General features: G+C 36.4%; 1 protein-coding gene across 1 annotated transcript in view; it reads right to left on the bottom strand.

The window, feature by feature from the left end:
- LOC145994405 (ATP-binding cassette sub-family C member 4-like) overlaps window positions 1-21319 on the bottom strand; it is a 123802-nt gene that overhangs the window by 68746 nt on the left and 33737 nt on the right. The window contains exons 6-9 of the mRNA XM_083130528.1: window positions 20196-20352; window positions 13502-13640; window positions 11949-12059; window positions 1509-1733 (exon numbers count right to left, since the gene is read on the bottom strand). Of these exons, the coding sequence (XP_082986654.1) occupies window positions 1509-1733; window positions 11949-12059; window positions 13502-13640; window positions 20196-20352 (632 nt within the window). The remainder of the gene's footprint in view (window positions 1-1508; window positions 1734-11948; window positions 12060-13501; window positions 13641-20195; window positions 20353-21319) is intronic.

Genomic DNA, 21319 nt, shown 5'->3' with positions numbered 1-21319 from the left:
GAAATAATACTTCATTCATCTTCATGTGAATGGAATCAATGAACAATACAATTAAAGAACATTACACGTCTTGCACAAAGTTGGCACCTCCGTTACGAATGCGGGCATGCAGGTTTTTATGGACATTTGTTCTCTTAACTCGTGATGTGATGGTGTCCTTGGTGTGTTGACCAGCTGTTAAGATCCTCTCCCTGAGCTCTTCTTGCGAGTTTACCGGTGTCTTGTCATGTGGCTCCAAATGTAAAAGTTGCAAGGCTTCAAATCAGGGGATGGAGCCGGCCAGGGAATCGAGCCACCTCGGCCAATCCATTTTTTGGGTAATTTTCATCCAGCCACTGTCGCACGCCCAGGCAGAAGTATGGATGGGCGTAATCAACAATCATTTGATCGAGCCATTTTTCCTGCCCCAAATCTTAAATGGCATCACTTATGAACATTTTTTGAGGAACGGGATGGCAATGTTGTTGGAGGATGTGCCTCTAGCTACAAGACGTGACATGATTTATCATCATGATGACTACCCAGCTCGATCCCCTGATCGATTTGATGCCTTGCGACTTTTACATTTGGAGCCACATGACAAGACACCGGTAAACTCGCAAGAAGAGCTCAGGGAGAGGATCTTAACAGCTGGTCAACACACCAAGGACACCATCACATCACGAGTTAAGAGAACAAATGTCCGTAAAAACCTGCGTGCCCGCATTCGTAACGGAGGTGCCAACTTTGAGCAAGACGTGTAATGTTCTTTAATTGTATTGTTCATTGATTCCATTCACATGAAGATGAATGAAGTATTATTTCTTGTACACAAATGTGTATGTTAGCAACATTTGTACCTTGTTGGATAGCTGGTGACACAAGGAAGTAATTTACGTAATTTGTACGCTTCGTGTCATACCATTTTTGTTATTAATACGTTGCCAAGAAAACTAAGAGTGCATTTTTTTGTCATCACTTGTAAGTTTAGACCCACCCGTTACTTACATGAGATTGTTATTTGGGATAAACTTTTTTTTTCAACGAACCACTTATTTGTTAGCTATCAGAAAATGCTGAAATAAGTTCCATACAATGAGCAGTTTTTTCTCAATTCATCTTTTTATGTGGAAAATTGTCATTTTTTAAAAAAACAATTGAAACTCGATTATCTCGAAAACTAATAATTTTCGGACGGGGTATGATATGGTCAAATTTATTGCAAATTGTCTCTACTTTAACCCCTTTCAGGGAATACATCTAATTACCAGTCACCCTGTATATATATCGAGCAGGGAATGCAAAGTTGCTCTTCATGCATGTATAATCTACTTGTTATTGTTATCTTGTTCTCAGCAAAGTTTAAAATGTTCATTAGTTTGTTAGTAAATAATTCAACAGTAACCCGATTAAATCTAATTATTATCAACTGTATCTTTTATTATTCAAACATGAATAAAGATGTCATTGTAATTGCTGGTTGATTTACAGTCTAAATTTTAATTAGTTAAAGTTGTTTATAATTATACCTTTCCAGAGCCATTGGGACCTATTACAGCCACTAAACTTCCTCTCTGAACGTTCATGTCCTTCAGTTTCAAAGTATCTTTGTGTCCTTGTTGTGTGAACCACCTGGCTTTCACTTGATCCACAATTATAGCATTCTTGTAATCCATGTTGTCAATGTTGTGAGGGACATCATCATCAAACGTGTCAGGTGTTTCCATTTCAACTTCTTCATGAACCAAAAATGTCTGCAGCAAAAAAAATTATCAGCGAGTTAAATACTATCACATTCTATTACAAAATAATGCAATGCACTTTACTTTGTGAATGGCTTTTCTTCTTTAGGCAATGTCCCATCCCAGTTCGCAACAAATATTATTAAAAATAAGGTATTTTTCTTTCTTAATTTTTTTTAAATGTACAAAACTTCTGACCCTCGAAAGAAATGTATCAATTCAAATGTGATTTTAGTTTTCATTGCAGTATATACATATATTGACCATATTTATATTTTGTTGATTTGTTGGTTGATTTAGTTTATTTTAATTCGCATTTTGTGCCTCTTGGCTAATTTGCAAAGATGGGGATGAGTGATGAAATGATGAAATTGATGAATGGACATTCACAAACAACCAAATCCAACTGGGATTTGAACCTGGGACCCTTGGCATCGTAGCACGATGTGCTAACCACTCGGCCACAGGGTCGGGCATATTTATATCTAAGTACATAATAATATGTATATATAGTCGTGTATGGGTCTGTGTGATATTCTTGTAATGAATACTTGAAGTGAGGGAGATGTAGGAAGATGGAAAGGAAAACATGGTGTGCGATCAAGCTGACCTCTGGTGGTAGAATTCTGAAGTAGTAGAATTTTCCCACGAGGGAATACTTTGCAAGAAGGGGAATTACAGAAGGGAATTTAGTACCTAGTGTAACGCTGATGATGGTTTAGTGGGAGAAGATTATATACTGCTGGACAAAAAAAAACAGACACCTTAATATTTGACATCTGAATTGCAATTACTTATGAATAACACTCTCAGTTAAGTATTGAACAATTGAACATTCATTATTGAGCATTTTCCATAGTTTTTCCGTTTATTATTTATCTATTTATTTATTTATTTACTTGTATTTACTTATTTGGAACACCTAGTAGGCTCAAAATTAATTTCATGCAATTTTGTTTTAATTTATAAATTTTCAATTCCTGTTGATGTTATTTTGATTAATGTCTAGAGAGGCATGAATTTTCGTTCATAGTAACCATAGTAACAGATATTATTGACATTGTAATTGCTGGTGTTTTTCTTGCAAGTGTATTCTAAGTTTGCTAGCTTGAAAATGAGATGTGAAGAGGTAGTAAAAGCAGTAGCTCTTCATGATGATGGTCGTAGTGTGTGCTATATTGCTAGGGTGCTAAATATAGCATGAAGTACTATCCATGAAGCTCTCAGATGGTATGATGCAACTGGTTCCTATTGTAGAAGACCGGGTTCTGGTCAGAAACGATGCACAACAGCACGGGAAGATCGTTTCATGCATATCATAGTCTTAAGAGACCGTCATATGACTTCAAATATTGTGGCAGGACATTTCAGAAATGTTCATAGAGCTGTGGTTTCTTCACAAACATTTCGTAGAAGACTGAATGAAAGTGGTTTATCATCTCGGACGCCGGCTACAGGTCCCAGGTTGTTAGCACGTCACCGGAAGCGAAGACTGGAATTTGCTAAACAACACTTACATTGGAATGTGGAGCAGTGGAAACGGTTTTATTCTCCGATGAGTCAAAATTCAACCTACGTTCATCAGATGGGCGTGAACATGTGCATAGAAGACCTTATGAGCGTTATGCACTATGTTGTTTTATTGAAATAACACCCTTTGGAGGTGGTGGTGTCATGGTCCATTGGAGGTATTTCTTTGCAAGGACATACAGAGTTGGTTCTGTAGACAATGGGACAATGACAGCTCTCAGGTATATTTCAGAATGTTTGGCAGATCATGTAGTACCATATGCACCATTCATACGCCCAGATTTTGTTTTTATGCATAACAATGCATGTCCTCACATTGCAAATATTGTCACGGAGTACCTGGACGAAGTTGGGATTATGCGATTAGAATGGCCACCATAAAGTCCGGACCTAAATCCAATAGAGCATGTCTGGGATCAACTCAAACGAAATATATCAAAAACCGCACAATAGTTCCAGAAACAATTGAAGAGCTAAGATGTGATATTCAAGAAGAATGGGAGCAATTGGACCAAGAAGTGATTGGCAACCTTATTCGAAGTATGCCACGGCGGTTACAAGCTGTAATTGATGGCAGGGGAGATAACACCCGCTACTAGACAGTTTATATACCCCACCAGTACCAGTTAACAATATTTAAAAAAATGTTGCTAAGATTTTTTTTTCTATTTTTTTTGGTAGTTTTCTGTAACTTTCGTTTATGTTCTAATTTAACTTATTAACAATACATTTTAATTTGCTTTCTGTTGAATGTATTCAGGTTTTCTTATTTCCAATAATTTCTGCAACATTTATTTAGCCTTCGAATCAGAATTTATGCGTTATCACAAAAAATGCAAGTGTCTGTTTTTTTTTTTGTCCAGCAGTATATACAAATATAACTATGCACTTTATCATCAACGTTATAAACGTATCAAGTGATCAGTTGAATTCTCTTCGACTGACACTGGGCATTTTGGAGTTACAGGGCACCAAAAGTTCCTGGTTGGATGAAACAAATGAGCATCGGATAAACAGCATGTTGCCAAATATACTGTAAAATGGGGAAGGGAGAGAGAGATGAACAGTTACTGGATAAAAGTTGTACAATAGTACACAAAACCTGGAAAATTAGTACACAAAACGCTGCATAAACATGCCAATAAAAACAACTAACAAAAATGGATGTATGCTTGGCAACGTTGTAATGGGAGAGCGATTAGTGGACAGATAGAGGTATGTACCAAAAAGTAGGTCAGCTTTCAGTTGGACCTGTGATCAGTATAAACAATAGGAGCATCCCTTCCAGGTATCCCCAAAGCTCAACCAAACACCCCTCAGCTAAGAATATCCACATCAAGCACTGCTTGTAATATTACAGACAAATTGAAATGCAACAATAATTGTGCAATTATCAGTTCCAGAGGGCAGTCAGTGCAGAATATCAACAGATCCAAGTATGCTGACAGTGTTGCAACCTTCCAAACCTGAGGCAGAAGATTCTAGATATGCTGGGAGAATATACTTACGAAATTGAAGTGTATTTGATTGTGGTAACAAAGTTATTCCAAACCTACAAACATGCTGCAACTACTTTTTATTCAACCCTTGCATTCACTAGTGGTTATGAAAACTTTTAAAAACATAGTGCCATGCACAAGGGATAGTTTCACCTTTTCATTTATACAGTAGTTCATGTCCCTGCATGAAGTGGCTTTGGGGTTCATTCAACCTCTAATTCAGGGTGTCTACAATTTCATAAAAAACAAAATTCACTGACATTTTCAGGTTTTTCCAGACCAAGAACCAAAATTTTACAATGTGTAAGAAGGTGTTTTAGCTAAACACAACACTTAGAATTCCACTTAACAAAGTTTTTAGAATATTTACTTCACATGAAAAGTGATAACAAGATGGGAACTCAACAGAAATTGACTGTTGTAAAGAGGTATCAGGGGTGAACTTTTATGTAATACTTGTACAGATTGACTTATGGTCAACAAAGAATTCTTTATTTTAATGAAAATCATAAACAATTATAGCATAAATATGACATAATTATAGTCAAATTTAGTAATATTATCTATACTGCTGGACAAAAAAAAACGGACACTTGCATTTTTTGTGATAACGCATACATTCTGATTCGAAGGCTAACTAAATTATTGGAAATATATTCAACAGAAAACAAACTTTGAGGATATTCTACATACATAACTAACTAACTAACTCTCTAGCCTTCTTAAACCCGAAGGTTCATGGCTGCAGCAACACAGGCCTTCCATCTGTCCCTATCTTGAGCAAGATCTATATACTCTTTTCCATCCCTACTGATTTCCTTTAGGTCCATCTCAACGTTGTCCCTCCATCTTCGTCTTGGCCTTCCTACAGGTCTCTTACCATCAGGTTTCCCAACAAGAATCCTGTAAACTCCTCGTTCCTCTCCCATTCGTGCCACATGGCCTGCCCACCTAAGTCTTCTTGATTTAATTATTCTAATAATATCTGGACATGAATACAAATTATGTAGTTCTAAATTATGTAACCTTCTCCACTCACCTGTCTCCTCATCCCTTTTAGGTCCAAATATTTTCCTAAGGATCTTATTTTCAAATACTCTCAATTTATGTTCCTCTTTTAATGTAAGGGACCAAGTTTCACACCCATATAATACTACAGGCAAAATTACGGTTTTGTATATTTTAACTTTTAGATTCTTAGATATTAAACGAGAAGACAAAAGTTTATGAAGAGAGAAGTAACATGCATTTCCTGAATTAAGCCTACTTTTTATTTCCTCTTTAATATAATTTTCATTTGTTAATATTACTCCTAAGTATTTGAATTTGGAAACTGTTTCAAACGAGTTATTATCAATAATTAGATTTTGATTATTACCTAACACTTGGTTTCGGCCTGTAAGCATATATTTAGTTTTCTCTTTGTTAACTTCCAAACCTATCTCTTTAGCAGTTTTGAAAAATATTTTAGCATTATTCTTAATTGTATTCACATCATCCCCCAGTAAGTCTACATCATCTGCATATGCTAACAACTGAGTCACACCATTTAATTTTAGTCCTTCTTTAGTTTCTTTTACCTTCCTTACAGCATATTCTAAGGCAAAATTAAAGAGCAATGGAGATAATGCATCTCCTTGTTTTAACCCATCATGAATTGTAAATTTGTCAGACATATTAATACCCACACGAATTTTACTTTCTGTTTCACTGGTGCATATTTTTATCATACTAACAAGCTTCTTAGGTATTCCAAACTCTACTAATATATTATATAATTTATCTCTTTTGACCGAATCATATGCTTTTTTGAAATCAATGAATAGCTGATGGACATTTTGATTATATTCCCACTTTTTTTCAAGTGTCTGTCTGATGTGAAAAATTTGATCTGTAGTTGATCTGTTACGTTTAAATCCACATTGATAATCACCTATAATTTCATTAGCATATGGGGTGAGTATTGTTAAAAGAATGTTAGACAATATTTTGTATGTTGTTGAGAGTAGAGAAATTCCACGGTAATTATTGCAGTTCATTTTATCACCTTTTTTAAACACAGGAACAATTATGGATTCTTTCCACTGTTGAGGGATTTCTTCTTTATTCCATATTAAACAAATTAATTTATGAATTTGACATATTAATGAATTTCCACCATATTTAATTAACTCAGCTGGTATTAAATCAATGCCAGGTGCTTTGTTATTCTTAAGCCTTTTAATAGCATCTTTAACTTCAGTCAAGTTAGGTTCTGGAACTAAAGGTTCTGCTGTGTGTACTTCATTTACTTCTGATTTATCTCCTACATGGACATTTAAAAGGTCATTAAAGTAGTTCTTCCATCTATTGAGAATATCGCTTGGGTCAGCTAGAAAATCACGGTATTTATCTTTTATCAAGTTTACTTTAGGTTGCCACCCCTTTCTAAATTCATTTACACCTTTATATAAATCTCTGATATTTTTATTTTTGCTGTTTGTTTCAATTTCATTAATTTTGCTTTTCAAGTAATCTCTTTTTTTACTTCTAAACGTGCGGTTAACTTCTCGCTTTATTGTATTATAATTGCTTAGATTTGTATCATCAGAGTTATTTAACCACCTAAGTCTAGCCTGATTTCTTATTTCTATTAGATTATGACATTCATTATCAAACCATGGCTTACTTTTTCTTGGTTTATGGTATCCTATAGTTTCTTTAGCTGCTGATTCTATTGCATTACGTATGTGCTCCCAATTCTTATTTACGTCCGTTTCATTTATATTTTCATCATCATTTAAATCCTGCAAAACCTCAAATCTATTTGACAGTTTAATTTGGTAATCTTTCTTAATTCTTTCATCAGCAAACTTTCCTGTATCAAATTTTATAACTTTTAGATTTTGTTGCTTATGATTTATCACTGAGAGTCTTTCTCTTAATTTAGCAATTACTAAATAATGGTCACTGGCACAGTCAGCACCTCTATGTGTACGAACGTCAATTATACTAGTATGCCTTCTCTTATCAATGAGAATATGATCTATCTGATTATGAGTTTTACCATCTGGAGAAGACCAGGTATATTTATGGATATCTTTATGTTTAAAAGTGGTACTTTTCACAATTAAATTCTTTGAGGTTGCAAAAGTAATCAATCTTATACCATTATCATTACTTAATTCATGAAGACTTTCTTTACCAATTGTGGGTTTAAATGTATCTTCTTTGGCAATTTGTGCATTACAGTCACCTAACAGAATTTTCATATCATACTGAGAAAATTTATCAAAGACATGTTCTAACTCTGTATAAAAATCATCTTTAGTATTATCATCTTTATCTTCCGTTGGTGCATGTATGTTTATTAAAATAATTTTACACCACCTACCCTGTAAAACTGCATATGATATCCTATCATTAATAAATTCTACTGTTTTAAGAGCCGAGATAATTCTATTATTTATGAAAAAGCCTGTTCCAAAATTATGATTTTCAGTACCACCATAGAAAAAAGTATAATTTTTAGTTTTACAATTCCCTTCTTCTGGCCACCTAACTTCCTGGACAGCTACTACATCTAATTTTAACTTCACTATCTCATTAACTGTACACTGAAATGCCCCAGGCCGGTAAAGGCTCAGAACATTCCAGGTGCCTAATTTAATATCCTTATTCCTAACATAGATCTTATCCTTAGTCCAGGGACCTCCCAAAGTAGTCCCCACCCGGAGATCCGAACGGGGGACTATTTTACCTCCGGAATATTTTACCTTGGGAACATCCATGGCCTTATATTTCTGTTTCTTGACATGTCTTTTTACAGTGCAGAGTTGTCAGCTCTACGCCTAACCCCCGATATGAATGGAGGAACTACTACACAAGACAAACACAAACATATTAGACAGCACAAATACTACACAAGACGAACACAAACACATTAGACAGCATAACTACTACACAAGACACACACAAACACATCACAACTACTACACAAGACACACACAAACACATCACAACTACTACACAAGACACACACAAACACACCACAACTACTACACAATATAAAAAACAAACACACACACACACACACACACACACACACACACACACAAAATTCCACTTGTTTACATTGGAAAATTATATATATATATTCAGCACTATAGCAGCACAATGTGGGGAGCGTATATATATGCCATTCACACTTAAGGGGTTAAATGGATCAAACAATAGCACTTGGTTCGTCTCATATGCTTGGTCAAGCAATTGAAATGCATCTTGAATTTTTACAAATTTGCAGTACAATTTCTCTCTCTCTCTCTCACACACACATACATGTAAACACATTGTTCACAAACCAGATTAAAAGCTTGAGCATGTGCTCAGATGCATGGCTGTAGCCGATAGCAGAAGGAAGCAAATGATGCTTTGTTGTCAAAACCTGACACGAGGTGTGCACGGTAGCTGCAGCACAATCTCTCTCTCAGTTAACCTATTTTTAGCACTTTTTCAACACACCTTGTACAATGACCAGCTTACATAATTTTACATCTTCATGTATGAAAATAATTTCAGATTACAGGAATCTTTTAAGCATTACTTTGGAAGCTCCAAGTATAATATGCTGTGTGGTTTTTACGCACACAGCTGCAAAAAGGGCAATATGTATGTAAAACTGTATTTCTTGGTACATGCTCTGGCCTAGATTGCCTTTTGGCCGTCCCTCAATGGATTAAGACAGTTTATTAGGTGCAACGATACACACAGAGTATAAGCGCAGAATGCGTAGGGACACCTGCATGATAAACTGCGGGGCAGTTAGCACTATTAGTAAATAGTGCGCTCGTAGAGTGAAGTCTTGAGAAGTGCAATTCTCTGTGTTTTGGGGCAAAACGCAACCGGGAGCAGTTCATATTGGATCTGTAAAGGAAAGATGTATATATGGCGAAGGGTAGAAGTTTGGTTTGGTTTGAATTGGTGTTTTAAGTCCACTTAATGCACAGTAAGGCTAATCGGAACTGGACCTACAGTTTAAAGTGGGATCCGAACCACTATATGCCTCCACTGGGTATCGAACCCAGGACCACTTGATTACAAGGCAACGACGCTACCACTGCGCCATCGGGGAGGCCCGCGATGGGTAGAAGTTTAAATAAAGGTTGTACATAAAGAGATAACTCTGAGAATTTCTACATACATTAATAAGTTAAATTAGAACAAAAACGAAAGTTACAGAAAACTACCAAACTGAGAGCGTAATTCATAAGTAATTGCAATTCAGATGTCAAATATTAAAGTGTCCGGTTTTCTTTGTCCAGCAGTATATTATTCCTAATATCTACCAAATACAATGTAAAAATTGCAGTAAGAAAGTGGTAAATTCCAATATCAACTTGTAGATATCTACATGAAAACAGCTCAAAACATGACACCTTTTCCTAGAGTACTTAATATGCAATTCTAATTGTAACTACCAGTATGACTGCATATCGAACTGAAGTATAGTTTTTCTGCAACAAATTTAAAATTTCTTGCTTATCTTATTCTTCTTTGTTCAAAAATGTACTTTTAGTGCACTACAAAAAAAATGTGTCCTCCACCATGCTGTGTGGTATAAGGCATCATGCTTTGGGCTCTAGCAATGGGACACATGCAGGGTGACTGATGACCACCCACCATCATAGGGAAATTGGGGAGCTATGAATGAGTAGCGTAACCTCATCATGGAAACCTACAACAATGACTGGGGGATCGCCATGCTGGACCTGTAACTGGTTGGATGGTTTCCCACCTCGGAGGTGGGAGGGAAGCTGGTATTCTGTATTAGTCTGTGGCTCTCACTGGCTGTTGTGCAGCATTCTCATGGAAGGTTCAGAGTGTGAAGGGAGCAGGGCACATCCTGCTGCAAACACATCACGAAAATCTAAACCTGGCCTCCTAACCTATTAACGTATGCATTATTAGAATGTTAATGGCAAATAATGCATGTAAGTTGGTTGCCAGTGTTAAGTATGGTGCTTTCAGCTTTTTTGAGGAACCGCTTTTTGCGAAGTGTTAGGTGCTGGATGTGCCCCACACCAATCTCGATTCAGAGAGAAAAATTATTTTAAAATTATTACTTTGAGGAAAGGGATATTGAGGCGAAGTTTTCTTTCATGATTAGTGGCATAACTGAAAACGTGATACTTTTAAAAGGGGACAAGGTACAGTGCAAACGAGAAAACGAGAATTGAGAAAATTCATGTTTCTGAAATTTTCTGGTGGGTATGTTACACAGAAAGGTGCCAGTGTTCTCATTTAGCATTTCATAATTTTCTAAATCATATTATAATTTTAAAAAAAGTTGCGTGTTAAAGAAGAATTACGTATAAAAACAAATAAGTGATTTATATATTTAGTTAATTTTACTTGGTTTTCTGCCATTTTGGGCTAATTGGGAAGATGAGGATGAGCGATGATATGATGACATTGACAAAGGGACAATCACAAAGAACAAGTATCCCCAGGTGGGGATTCGAATCTGAAGCCCTTGTCGTAACATGCTGTTATAACCAATGGAGTGATCCATTTCTTTAATGCGAGAAACATTTACGAGACTGTTATTGAAGCAGCAAACAATTTTTACAAGCAGCTTTAATATATCAAATGTAAGAGGGATAGGGCCTGACAGAACGGTTTTTCATTGGGTGACGCGTGGTCAGAACATCGAATCCCATCGTTACTGTTTTCTGACCTTCGAGACAGAAGCACCTTTTTTCTCAGATATCTAATTGAGACTAGATTAAAGTAGAATCTGAACCAATGCAACCATGCTTCTTGTTTATAAGGTGAGAGCATTAATCACTACATTATCCCTTTGAATCCCTATACCGACTTTTTCGAACAGTAGTAGATGAGATTCAGCCAATATGTTATATTCTATTTTCTAGGGGCTATATTTTAACACACTACTTTTTTAAAAATTCACAGCTCACCCCTCCCCTGCTCCATCCTGTGCCTACCCTTCCAGACACATCATGCTTCACCACTGATTGTTACGTTGTATTGTTCTTATTCACAAAGAAGGTGGATGCTTCTTACACATGTGTAATAAAGGTAATCATTGATTTAAACCACATTTAGATATTTGAGCTTCAAACATACTTGATACATGTTTATATTTTTAAACAAAAGCCTTTAATACATCAGTACATAAACATTTATATATCCAATTCACCTCTATGCGACGAACTGATACAAGAGCTTCTGATACAGCAATCACTCCTACGGGCCAGAAAAATGTCATACAAATTCTCAGAATATCAAAATATGCAGATACTAGAAACACCTGTAAGGAAAATTGTGCATCAGGTTTGTATTTAGATACATAAAATGAATGAAGAGAAAGTATTGCAAACTACAGTCATCAGATAAAAATAATTTGAAAATATACTACAGATGAACAAGGGTGTCTGCAAGATTTGCATCGGGAAAGGCAATAAAAATGCTTTCTTCAAGTTTGTGGGCCTGTTACTAATTGAAACTATTTCTGTCTTGTTTATTTTATGCTCCTTTCCTACCTCTATAGGTTGACTGCGATGATGAGGATGGATGTTGAAATATAGGATTTGATACACTGATGCATTACCTATGATTTGTACGATAAAGTAAATAGTCTGCTAGAAAGACAAATTTGAAACTGTTTTGTCCCCTGAGTGGCTGGGTGTGTTGAGTCCTGAACTCATGATTATTGCCACTAAGGGAGCTTTCAGACCGAAGCGACAAGCGACATGGGGGATTTTTACACTGAAGGGACAAGCGACACGGGAACCTTCAGTCCAAGGTAAAAACATTCACCACACATGCACAGACAACAGACCAAGGAGACGTGCTTCATGCAATTGAAAAATGACTCAGACGAAGCATCACTTGCAGCTTGTCATGTCACTTTGGTTCTGAAAGGTTGCATTGATTACTGACGGTTTGTTTCCAAGTGACATATGTCGTTTGTCACTTGTCACTTCAGTCTGAAAGCTCCCCAACAGTCCTGGCTTTGAGTCTTGGTGTGGGCATGGGTGTTTGTTTATAAGTGCCTTTTCATAAATTTCATTTAAACATCATTCATCCTTCTTTCTGTGGTTAGCCTAAAGAGAGAGAGATAAGGATTGTCAAATAAGAAGAATAGAAAACTGTGTCATCTTTAGAATACCAACAAAAACCATTACATAAAATGTGACCCTGCATAGGCTTCATCCAGCCTCTAATAAAAAAAAAAAACACGACCATGTTATATATTTATGGTTTTAACGACAAAATAATAATAGGATTATTTTTAAAATGCTTTAAGTGTTACTCTTTAAGAAAACATTTATTGTACGTATGTGTTTAATTAATACCTATATAATGATATCAAAATAACACAAATCTCTTAGCTTAAATTTCTACATGATTTTGCAATATACTTATTATGTTACACAGCAGTAACAATTAATTTTTGTCTTCAAAAAATCAACTCTCCTTTAAAACAAGTAGCCAAGCCTATGTAATCTGAAGTAAAGTTTTGGTGCTACTCTAGGAAGAAACATAAGTTTGGTGCCCCTGAGGTTAGCACCATGGGCAGTCACCTGGCCCTTAAGCTGCTCTTGTGTGAGGGTACAGCAGGTCCTAAAGAAGAGGAATGTGGCAAAATATATGACATACTACAGAAAAATAAGACATACCCCACTCCATCTACGGTCTATGCAACCTTTCAAAAAATCTTGGTCATAATGCTTGATGTAGTAAGCTTACCTGTCGAGCTGCGAGAATATATCCAAGAGATAGATAGGTCAGAAGAGAAACAAACAGTGTGATGGAAGTGAAGAACATTGCTATTGCTCTGTTGACTGCGTTTATGTAAGTTGTTTTTCTAAATGGTCGGATTTCTTTTCTGAAATTAAGGTAATTATGACTCATTAATTGTTACAGAACCCTTAACAAATTAGTCACTATTGTTAAAAGAAATATAAAAAAATATCATAGAACACAGTCTAGAGATGGATATAATTAATTCGTAAAGCATACAAATTAATTCTCAGCCTTCTTTAAAGAAAGAAAATGTTTATTCATAAAATATAGTCTTACAATTTAATCAGCAAAGTAATCCCCATTTGAATTTACATACTTTTTTAATCATTCGGAAGCTGGTAAATCACCTGACGATAGAATGATGGTAGTTTTGAACAATGCTGTATTCCACCTCCTGAACGTTTCTGAAGTGGGGATCCACTAGGTGGTGCTGCAGGGACTGGAACAGGTGATAATCTGAAGGGGCCAGGTCAGGGAAATAAGCTGCATGAGGCAGAACTTTCCAGCCCAATGAATAGAACATCTCCTTAGTTCCTAATGTTGCATGTGGCCTGGCATTATCATGCACCAATATCACCTAGTCTCACTGCCAGTAAATTGTATTTTCCTCTCAATTTCATCATTCAAACTAATCAGTTGAAGGTTTCAAGGTTTCATTTCCTTCACCTCAGCAGCACCTTTCTTCAGCTGATGTGCAAAAAGCATGAGGTGTCTGATATTCTGCTTCTTGAACTACATCATGCTCACTACTGCTTCTCTATGTTACGTCATTCGCTAGTCAGATATTTTTAACTTTTTAGGTTGGTATTGGAGTGCCCAAACATTGCAGAGAAAGTTCCAATTTGAAAGCAATCACAACAGTAAAGTTTAATAGGTGAATTAATTTAGGGGCGAGAATAAATTTGTACACCTAATACATTAGGGCTGAGTTGAGACTGACGTATACTAACATACAGGGTGGGTCAAAAAGAATAAAATATATTTTCATATTGATGATAAAGAAACCATCAGTGTTGGGAAGTAACTAGTTACAAGTAACAGTTACTTTTCTTGAGGAAATTTAACTGTAACTAGTTACTTTTAAAAGTAGGTAACTGTAACAGAGTTACTTTTTATGATAGAAGTAATGTTTTAATAGTTACCTTTACAGTTACTTTACGACACTTAAATTGCTATGTAAATTATCATAAATTATTGGCAATTTAGTGAGCCGGAATTCAGTTTCTGCTGCGATAGAAAAGCCCATCCTTTGATACGTTAATTCTTGCAAACAATACAATACAATTGTCTCCTGGCGGTGGGCAGTCGGTAGGCTCCAGGTGGCAGAAATTTCAAGGTGACAGGTTTATTGATGTTTCATCTTTCGTTTGGTAGTCCTAAATTTCAAAGCGATATACATATCTCGGAAGGGGGGTAGATTTCCCAGAAGCAGGAAGATAAGCTTCTAGGAGTAGAATTCTTTCCTATTTCTGTCAGTTTGCCATTGTCAGTTGTGTGCTGTGAAGTGTCTCTTGTTTCTGTAGTTTGTTCCTCTGTGGTGTAATTGTTTGTATGTGATTTCATTTATCTCGGTTCCTGATAATTGAAAAATGGAAGTCAAAATATTTCCGGTTAGAATTCACCTATTTATGATTATTCAGCATTTCTGGAAATTTTGAAGAAAGTAATATATTTTTGGTAAGTGCTATTCGTTTAAGATGTAAATGAGAACCCAATTTCCTGAAATGACAGATGGGACAGATCTTTACTTTGGATGCAATAATAGTAATAATAATAAGCACTATTGTTTTTGACACAAAAGTGAATTACAACATTCAAGTTGCAAGCGAACGAATCAGGAAGATGCTAGCCATCATTCATGCATGTTTATGTAATCATCTGAGAGAACTGAAGGGGTAAGTTAAAATGTAATTTTCACCTTCATTGATAATGCACAATTATAGGGTACTACATTATCATTTTTATCATTTTCTGGTTCATAAACACTTGAAATTGTAGAACAAATTTATTTCTCTTACACACCCTTTATGCAGAACAGATCTCTCTTGTTAGAAGATATTCTATATGAACTCGTATCTTGGTAAGTGGATAATGTTTTAAAGCTCAGCTCATACATAATCATTCAACACCAGATCAGTTCCAAAACAAAAATGAATTATAAAATTATGTACACAGTAATGGACCTCATAGATATTTTAGTGTCTATTACTATCGCCTTGCATTCAATAGGTCGCAGACTAGTTCTCTGGTGGGAGTGTGACCCAGTCACTTCAGCTGTTCTGATAGTAAAGTGGCCTCGAACTTTTCTTTTGTCAGGATACAAAATTAAATCAGCAACTTTTCATCAACTATTAAAAAAAATGATGTCCCATATTTTAAAAATAATAATTGTATAATGCTTCCTTTGAAATTCAGGTACTCACGTTTTCCGCATAGCTGTTTTAAATAACTTTCTTTCTATTAATTTTGGTAGCCACTGCTACCATCCTCGTTGGAATTTGTTGTGTCGTTACTTAAAGCAGCTTTGCGGAAAACATGAGTACTTGCATGATCTATTACTGCGTCTCTCATTCTCATAGTATGAAGCTTCTTTTGAAGTTAAGTGACTCATGAAATGGAAATGTGGTTCGACGTATGTTACCCTGTAAATTGTTGAGGTACCCTCTTTCATCCCTCTAGTGGATTCAAAGAGACATATGCATGAGCAATGAGTGAGATAAACCGGTATGTTAGATTGTATAAAATCATGCTTTTTTTTTTGTGTTTCTAGAATTTCCCCCAATGGACATTCTTTAAATACAATAACGATAATAAATATAAATGTATGAGTCGTGGTAGCTCAGTCGTTGGTCGACCTCAGTTGCAGAGTGGTTATCATAGCTTGCTACAATGCCAGGGGTTCAGGGTTTGAATCCCGGGTCGGACATGGACGATTGAGATTGTCCCAATGAGAATATAGATAAATTAGAGAAAATTGGAAAAAGTAAAAATTGAAGAAAAAGTGAAAGATGGGGAATACTACCACTTACGGGTATTCCTAAAAAAAAGTCATTTGGGCATCTAATTACCATGCGGGACCCGGGTTCGATCTCCAGTGGGGGAGAACTGAGATTTTTTCCACCTCTTCAAGTGACTCCAGCACACACCCAGTGTCGTATAAAAAATGGGCACCTAGAGGAAACTCTGGGGAGTAAAGGCAGGCAGGGGCATGGTGCTGATCACACCACCTCCACCTTCGGCTTTGATCAAGAAAGTGTGTATACCCCTATGTCTTCATGGCCTAGTGCAAAGCACAGTGGAGCACTTTACTTTACTTTATAATAAATATAAATAAACAAAGACTTATATTATGTACCAGTAATATAAGTAAAGCACATGTAAATCTTCACAAATTATTTTATTACAATTAATGATCGATTTGTGTAATTTAGTTGCAAGAAAATTTCCAGCAGAAAGTAACTTACAGTTACTTTTGAAGTTACTGAGTTACCTTTTAAAATGAATATCTGTAACTCTGTTGCTTTTTTAAGCAAGTAATTGTAACTAGTTACCTTTTAAAAAGAAATTTTCCGAACTATATATGAGTAAATAACGTGCAAGGCACCGAAAGATAGGAAAACTATAAAAAAACTTCATTGGTACTTGGGGTGTGCATTCTGATGTACTGGAGAGGGCTAAGTGGTGAGTGACAGAAGAAGACCTGTTATGGAAATATTTGAAGGACACTGTCAACAGACACTGGAAAAGTTCTTCACAGTGATTCTGACACCAGAAATATCTTTCCCAACAAGACCAGGGTTGTTTCCAAGCAATGTCCAAAACATTCTGGTCCACAATATTCTTTCACCCACAACCAATGACCTGCCTGATCACCAATGCAACTGCCCAAGGTTAAAAACTATCCCAATGTCGGATGAGTGTTTCCTTTTTCCTTCTCTTTCATATACAGCCCTTTTGGGCATCCTACCTTCCATTTACAGTATGAAAGGAAGGAGGGCCACAAGGGCTAAATAACAAGTAATAAAGTAAAAAAGGAAACACTCATACACGTTGTTCACATTAAAACTTTTGGGGCTGCATCTTCAGATGCAGAAGAAAGGAAGATGACAGAAAGAAAAGTAGGAGTTTGATCTGCATAGTTGCCAGGTCCGGATCAAAGTTATGGATGGTGCAAGAAAAAAGTAGTTCCCTCAACAGGTTTGTTGAAAACTGCGAGTAGAATGGTGCAATGTGAGAGGGGGTGCAATGTGGGAGAGAGGTAGCAATTGAGGTGACGGATTGGAAATGGGGAATGTTACTAGGTGCACTTGTTCAGGCCAGGGGATGTGGTTCCACTCATGGCTAGTACTTGGGCCTTCTCCCATCTTTTATGTACTTCATAGATATGCTAATGAAGCAATGCGCTTGCGAATTATGCAAAAAAAAAAAAAAAGTTCCAATTCTTGCCACCAGGGTAAAAAAATGGCGCTGTAAGCAGTCAAAACATGGAATTTGCCGTAACTCTGACGTCAAAGTCAGTGATATTGCCTAACCATTGTGTGAGCTCCCTGGTTGTTGTTGGTGATGTTTGCTTTTTTTCCTTTAGTGATGTGAATGTTCGCCGAACATTAAAAGTTTGAATTTTTCAGTGTAAAAAGCAATGGCTATTGCGAAGAAAGACTGTGCACTGCTAGTGAAGTTGTTTTTACCAGAATGGGAGCAATAGCAATGCTGCACTGCGGAAATATCGCCAACAGAAAGGGCTGAGAAGAGAGCCCATGTCAATTAATGGGCTGAAGAAGATGAAGAAATTCGAGGAAACAGGTGAATTGGGTGTTGCACCAGGGAGAGGAAGGCAGCCCATCCCCGTGGAAGTTGTGGACGAAGTTGCTGTAGCTGTAGCTGACCATGCAGCACCTGCCTTAACTTCTGAAACCAATGCTAGAGCTGTAACACATGAATTGTCACTCCCCTGGTCAACAGTTTGCAAGGTTTTGAGGTGCATTTTAGACTGGTATCCCTACAAGATTCAAACTGTGCACCAATTGAAACCCCAAGATATTTTACAACGCCGTGAGTTTGCCCATCGGTTTTTGGCATGTGGTCGGGGAATATTCTGTGGACTGACGAGGCGCATTTTACTCTGGACGGTGCAGTGAATACTCAGAACTGTCACATATGGGGTTCCACTCGTCCACATGTTGTGCACTCAGTTTACGTGACTGCTTGGTGTGGGTTCATTAGCTCCTTCATTCTTGGTCCGTTTTTCTTTGGGGAGATGACACCTCGAGGGCCTGTTAGGTGTACAGTGACATATGAATGTTATAGGGACCTCCTTGTGCAACACATGATTCCAGCTTTGCAACAACGGAACTGTGAACACACCACCATTTTCATGCAAGATGGGGCAACAGCACATGTCGCTTGCCACGTGAAAGATTTGCTGCGAGGAACCTTCACTAATGACCGCATCACCTCTAGGTAGTTTCCAGATGCATAGCCTTCCAGATTCCCCGACCTTAATCCATTTGACTTCTGGCTGTGGGGATATTTAAAAGATCGTGTCTATGAGCGACATGTCCAGTCTCTGCCTGATCTGAAGGCTAGCATACAACGGCATGTCGCTCAGATTTCACCAGACATTCTGCGAGCAACTGTCGACCATGCCGTGTTACGAATGCAGCATGTTGCTCAATTGGGAGGCCATATTGAACAGTTCTTGTAACCATAGTTCCTAATAAACATGCCTGAACCATTGTTCTCATGTGTTTGATCTTTCCTGCCTTTTTCCTGTAACTATACCACGTTTTGACTGCTTACAGCAACATTTTTTACCCTGATGGTGAGAATTGGAACTTTTTTTTTTGCACAATTTGTGAGCGCATTGCTTCATTAGCATATCTACGAAGTTTCCGACTGTTACTCTCATTACAGCCTGTGCTGTACCAATCTGAACAGCGTCACTTTAATTATAACCACCTGGTATACATACATATATACACAATATATATATATATATATATATATATATATATATATATATATATATATATATATATATATAATGGTTTCCAGCGGACCAAGGTGAAATAACTTAGAATGCTGGAAAAGGTAAAATCCGGGAACGTAAAAGCGAGGTTCCACTGTATGCACATACATATATAAAGTGTGTGTGTGTATGCATGTATGTATGGTATGTTGGTGTATGTATTGGTATTGGAAAGTATTGGTTGTAATTTTAGTCACTGATACTACACTTTTGTAGACTAAATATCCTAGGAACTATGCAAAATGCATAATTTTCTCTGTTCTTGCAAGAACATTATAGGGAGAAATGAATTCTGTGATTAAATGATCACCACATGTGAAATTTGTATATTTTAAAGCAAAACTCTTTTAGTTTGATATGTATTATTTCTCTTGTACTTTAGGGGTTCTTACAGCACGTAAACACAATTTTCAATGTAACGTTTCGGAAGAACACACACTCCCTTCATCGGACACTTATTCTTGTTTGATTAATGTTACATTTATAACAATGTAGTAAATTTAACAGAAATAAAAAGAAGCTGTCAATAATGAATCATGAAACTACCAAGATTATAATTAAAATTTAAAGAATGTTATAAATGAGATTTAATAAAAGGATAAAACTTACTTCCTAGCTTTGTACGCAAGATCAACAAAAGGTTTTTCCCAAGCGTACATTTTGATAACCTCCAGACCGAAAAGTACTTCACTTATCAAACGCACTCTTTCATCTGTTCGCATAGCTGCTTCGTAACGTAACCCAGATATCATTTTCCCAAACCAGGCTGAAATATAGGACAATGAATTCAATTTACATAGCATTCATGATAAAACAAGAATAAAACTAATGCAACTAAAAGAAAACCACTTCATTTTTTTAAAAAATACAAATATTTTGTGTACACCAGCATTAATTATGATTGACTGATTTGCTTTATTTTACTTCGCAATTCTGCCACTTTTGGTTAATTGCGAAGATGAGAATGAGTGATGATGTGATGAAATTGATGAAGGAACACTTACAAAGAACACCCATGCTGGGATTTGAACCCAGGTTCTCTCGTGTTATAGCATGCTGTGCTAACCACTCCACCATGGAGGTCGGCTGCCAGCACAAATTCACTATTCAATACATATTATTACAAATTAAAAAAAAAATGTATCTCACACACATACTTTACAATAGTCTGGAGGACATAGAATCACTAATTAAATGCATTAATAAACAGAACTTTAAATTTCAGGGAATTAAAAAGTTTTTGGAACATTACTTTTTAAAGTAATCAAGTTCCGGTTATAGTAACTTGGTTCAAAATTAAAAAAAATAACTGAGTTACAGGTACTGGTACTTGATTTCATTAGGTTTATTTTACTTTGCCACTTTTGTCTGGTTTGAAGATGAAGATAAGTGATGATATGATGAATTGATAAAGGGACTCTTACAAGGAACACCCATACCAAGGGTGGGATTCAAACCCAGACCCCTGGCGTTGTAGCATGCTGCGCTAAACACTCTGCCACAGAGGTCGGCTTAATGGTACTAGAAAAGTTACTGTATGTTACTTTTACAGTTACTTTTTGTTTCTTGGACACAAATTACACACAATCAATGATAATTAGTTGGAAACAGAGTTGCCAAATTTAGCTCCACCACATTACAAAATTTCAATTAAGGATTTAAGTATTGTAAAGTAACCCTTAGACTTTTGATAATGTTACTTCTATTGTATAAGTGATGGTAGTCCGAGCATA

This window comes from Lepisma saccharinum, chromosome 10 (assembly GCF_977018435.1).
Source record: "Lepisma saccharinum chromosome 10, izLepSacc3.1, whole genome shotgun sequence".
In the NCBI taxonomy this organism is placed as follows: domain Eukaryota; kingdom Metazoa; phylum Arthropoda; class Insecta; order Zygentoma; family Lepismatidae; genus Lepisma; species Lepisma saccharinum.
The sequence above is the reverse complement of the archived record's forward strand: the minus strand, read 5'-3'. Positions and strand labels throughout refer to the sequence as shown.